At 39.6% G+C, this 4,729-nt stretch overlaps 1 protein-coding gene across 1 annotated transcript; it reads left to right on the forward strand.

Annotated features, from left to right (window-relative positions):
* The first annotated feature begins 1,057 nt into the window (after nt 1–1,057).
* On the forward strand, nt 1,058–2,784 carry LOC131155410 (pectinesterase 2-like). The gene is made up of 2 exons (XM_058108501.1): nt 1,058–1,971; nt 2,073–2,784. Exons 1-2 carry the CDS (start codon nt 1,095–1,097, stop codon nt 2,759–2,761), a joined length of 1,566 nt encoding a protein of 521 aa, XP_057964484.1. The 5' UTR covers nt 1,058–1,094; the 3' UTR covers nt 2,762–2,784.
* Nucleotides 2,785–4,729: the final 1,945 nt, after the last annotated feature.

Consider the following 4,729-nt stretch of genomic DNA (forward strand, 5'->3'; position numbering starts at 1 on the left):
ATAATGATATTGCATTTTCAAATATATATCTCAAATAAAAAATTACCTTTCATAATGATCATTTAACCATGGGAGTCTTTAACTTATTACATGAATCACTATTGAGAGGCTATTCCTTTAATTATATTAATTAATGAAAATTTTCTCTCGATAAAAAAATAATTCAATCCTTTTATAAACTACATGTAGTGCACACTGCGCCTAGCTTTTGCCAAATTTATTAAATTAATGCATGCAATGCACTGGGCTAGCTAGGAATTGCCAGTTCTGGAAGAAGATTAATCAAGCCCTGCGGCCGCTTGTAGTCAAATTTCTTGTTGTGTATAAGTCTAAAGGGGTGATCAGAACACGGATTTGAAATTTTAAGTTGAAAATGTACTTAGGTTGATTTGGATAAGAATTAATATAACAATCAGCAGCCTGCAAGGCCAGCAATCTCAGCCCAGCAGAACTGAAAACAGCAGACTTAATTTTCAAAAGCAGTATTCATTCATCAAGGAGGGCTTTTGATTTTTGAAGATTTGAAAATGTACATTTCTAGAAAGTAAAAGGTGTTTGGATCACATCGTTTGACAATTCCCATCAGTCATTTTGTGTATATTTACTTAATTAATTTGTCTGAATGCTTCGTAGGTTTCAACTTTCAAACCCCCCGGGATGAGTTTTCTTGCTAATAAGTTGTGCTGTCCTAAATATTATAGACTACTTAATCTCTCCCATCTGAAGTCAAAAATGTATGTATTTATAGGTATGTGTATGTAATCATATAAATAAATACATAAATACATAAGTAGATATATATATATATATATATTCAATTAATTAATTAATATTGTGAATTTATAAAATTCATGAATCAACAACTCAATTAAGTATATTGATTGATGTATATAAGTCACTTTCTTAATTAAGATATATTGACAAATATTTATAAATTATATAATAAATTAAAACGTGAAGGTTCGGATCTCCACGACTAGCGAGCCCTCCTTTGGTTCACTTCCCCTCTATATATAGACGTACCATTTCCCATTAAATCCATGCAAACCCTCATCATCGCAACGACACCCCCTCAACCTCCATAACCTAGCAAAATGGAACTTCATTCATTTCTAACCCTAGCAGTGGCAGCCCTTTTCCTCCTTTCGCCGGCCGTCTCCGGCTACTCTGCGGCCGACGTGAGTTCCTGGTGCCGCCAAACCCCCCACCCCGAACCCTGCGAGTACTTCCTAGCCCGCAACCTCTCCACCACCGCCTCCATCCACCAAAAGTCCGACTTCTTCAAGCTCGCGATGCAGCTGGCGCTCAACCGCGCCAACCGTGCCCAAACCACCGCCCTCTCGCTCGGCCCCAAGTGCCGCAACGAGCGCGAAAAGGCGGCGTGGACCGATTGTCTCGAGCTCTACGAGTCCACCGTCCTCCGCCTGAACGAAACCCTAAGCCGCGCCACCACGTGCACCCAGGTGGACGCCCAGACATGGCTCAGCACCGCGCTCACAAACCTCCAAACTTGCCGGGCCGGGTTCGCGGAGCTCGGCGTCGGTGACTTCATCCTTCCATTGATGTCCAACAACGTGTCCAAGTTGATAAGCAACACTTTGGCTCTGAATGTAGTTCCCTCCTCCCCCGAGCCGAGCTACGGCAGGGACGGGTTTCCCTCCTGGGTGAGACCGGGCGACCGTAAGCTCTTGCAGGCTTCTTCTTCTCCTGCGTCTCGAGCAAATGTGGTGGTGGCGAAGGACGGGTCGGGGAATTACAAGACGGTGAGCGAGGCGGTCGCGGCGGCAGCGAAGCGGTCCGGGACCGGAAGATATGTGATTTATGTCAAGGCAGGGATTTACAATGAAAATGTTCAGATAGGAAGCAAGCTGAAGAATATCATGTTGGTCGGAGATGGGATCAGAAAAACTGTCATTACCGGTAGCAAGAGCGTCGGAGGAGGTTCCACCACATTCAATTCAGCCACTGTTGGTGAGTAAAACCAATTTTTCTTTTCTTTTCATTTTTTTAAAATATTGTCCGCGACCATTTCAACACCCAACTAACTTTGATTTTTCAATTTTGGGTTTCAGCTGTGGTCGGAGACGGATTCATTGGCCGGGGGATCACATTCCGGAACACCGCCGGAGCGAAAAACCACCAGGCGGTGGCTCTCCGGTCGGGTTCAGACCTCTCGGTGTTCTACCAATGCAGCTTCGAGGGCTACCAAGACACGCTTTACGTTCATTCGGATAGACAATTCTACAGAGAGTGCGACATCTACGGCACCGTCGACTTCATCTTCGGCAACGCCGCCGTCGTCTTCCAGAACTGCAACATCTACGCCAGAAACCCTCCCAACAAGACCAACACGATCACCGCGCAAGGCCGGACAGACCCCAACCAGAACACCGGAATCTCCATCCACAACTCCAGAGTCACCGCCGCCAGCGACCTCAAGGCGGTGCAGAGCTCCGTGAAAACTTACCTCGGGCGGCCGTGGAAAATGTACTCGAGAACGGTGTTTATAAAGACGTATCTCGATGGATTGATAAATCCGGCGGGTTGGTTGGAGTGGGACGGGAATTTTGCGCTTAACACTTTGTATTACGGGGAGTACATGAACACCGGACCTGGGTCGTCGACGGCGAATCGAGTGAAGTGGGGTGGGTATCGTGTCATCACCAGCGCCACCGAAGCTTCGAAATTCACCGTCGGGAACTTCATTGCCGGCGGGTCTTGGTTGCCGTCTACGGGTGTTCCGTTCACTTCTGGGCTTTGAATTTTTTTTTTTTCAAAACTTGGGTTTGATTAAGTTGGTTTTTTGTTGTTCTATATTATTTGGATTTGTTGTTGCATAAATAATAATATGATGCCAAGAAAGAAAAAAGAATAAGGCATTTACTAGAAATATAGGAGGGCGGATTAATTGTATTAATTTTTAGTTTTTCAAGATAAATTTGTCATTCTTACAAAAGAAAAATAATTAATAAAGATATTTCGTTATTTTCGTTGGCTTTGAATTTTCGGAGATTGCATAATTCTAATTGATGAGTCATGAAATATTGAAATTGAAATTGGAGGTGCCAAGTATCTGTCCAACTTTTTATTTTGTAAAATCTCATTGGAGGCTCACAGCATGTTGCTAGCACAGCACATTTTCCATCTTACGTCCCTCCAAGGCCCATCCTTCTTTTTCTTTTTTTTCTTTTTTTTCAAAGATTTCAATGTGAGATACCATTAACATAACATTTTTAACTTGTAATATAAATTTCGAGACATGAATTTGAATTTGTGTGAATTGAAAAGAAAATTAATATAATTTTATGCTATAATTTGTTCAAATGGACACAAGTTAAATTCAATCTTCAAAATCTGTGCTTTTAACACTATCTAAGAAACATTAAATAAGGTTGTCTAGTTAATTATTTTGTACTAATAGGCCTCTAATGAAAGCATGCTATGAGGTGCTCTTTAGTTGATCCTCCTGCCCTTGACGTAACACTTGCATCACACTAGTAAATGAGTCGAACTGCTCATCAACTACTCAATGGTCCACTCAATAATGGCTTACACAAACTCATTTATTAAGATAAACTAGTCGAGCTCGAACTCATGCAATAAATATCGTCACCACAATAGAGTTTAACCACCAAGTTGAGGATGAATTGGTGGACGCCCAAGACACCAGAATATCTACAATTAAATGAAGAAAAATACCAAAAAAAAATAGATGGACAAAGCCATTGATTATTCATAATGTCTAAAATTCGAACAATAAAAATAGATGACTAGTGCCTAATCGAATTTATCGCATCAAGTAGGAACAAGGTTCAAGTCTATCGATCTATTAGGATGCCTTAACTACATCCCTAAATTCCCACCAACTTGGGAACTCCAGGGAGGTGTCTTCCGCTCTAGGCTTACAAAAAATAACAATGGGGTTTGTCACACCGTCCCGGAGAAAGGTCTGGAATGGCTCGGAATAATAATAATATAAGTTCGATAGAATCGCTACTAGCAAGTTATTTTCCTAGATGTGGTTAGTTCACTTAATTACTATACTTGTTGATTGGTCTTTTAGATTAATCTTAGGTCAAAGAACCAATAATCTTAATCTGTATTTACCAAAGTTGGGATCAAAAGTTTAGTTATGCGAGGAGAAGGTTTTAGCACCCCCCCCCCTACACACTTGTTCTACGAATGATACCCTAATTAATCATGAATTATCCATAAATTAAATTTAATGGTATTTGATTAACTCCTTTAAAATAAACTAATAAATTTAAAAAATTTAAAAGAAAAAAGAAAAATAAAGTGTGATTTGGGAATGTCTAATAAGACCCAAAGGAAGGGATCTTGTTAGATAAAACCCCCTTAGAACTAATATAAAGATAATTTATTTATCAAATTTAATCAAAAAGAGTCTTCAAAACAATCTCAGATTTTTTCCAAAATTTTTTTAGAATTTTCTGAAAATTTTCCAACATTCTTCTACAGTTTTCTAGGATTTTTAAATATTTTTTCCTTCATTTTTGATATTTTTATTTTCCCATTTTTTGTTATCTAAGTCAAAATAACTCAAATAATTTCTATTTATTTTCTGATTTTTTACTTTTAAAAAAAATTAATTAAAAATTAATTTTAAAATTAAATAAATGATCCGACGGTTCGAAAAAAGATAGACCAGTTCAATCGGTCTGAATCAGGTTTGACCTAGTTGGGATGAGTGCACCACATGTCAGCGCTA

Source organism: Malania oleifera, chromosome 5 (assembly GCF_029873635.1).
Source record: "Malania oleifera isolate guangnan ecotype guangnan chromosome 5, ASM2987363v1, whole genome shotgun sequence".
NCBI lineage: Eukaryota > Viridiplantae > Streptophyta > Magnoliopsida > Santalales > Ximeniaceae > Malania > Malania oleifera.

What these genes read in the sequence shown, in the direction of transcription:
- LOC131155410 (XM_058108501.1), top strand. Translation starts at nt 1,095, where the DNA reads ATGGAACTTCATTCATTTCTAACCCTAGCAGTGGCAGCCCTTTTCCTC. An exon ending in ATTCAATTCAGCCACTGTTG is followed by an intron (nt 1,972 to 2,072) that starts GTGAGTAAAACC and finishes TTTGGGTTTCAG; the next exon opens with CTGTGGTCGGAGACGGATTC.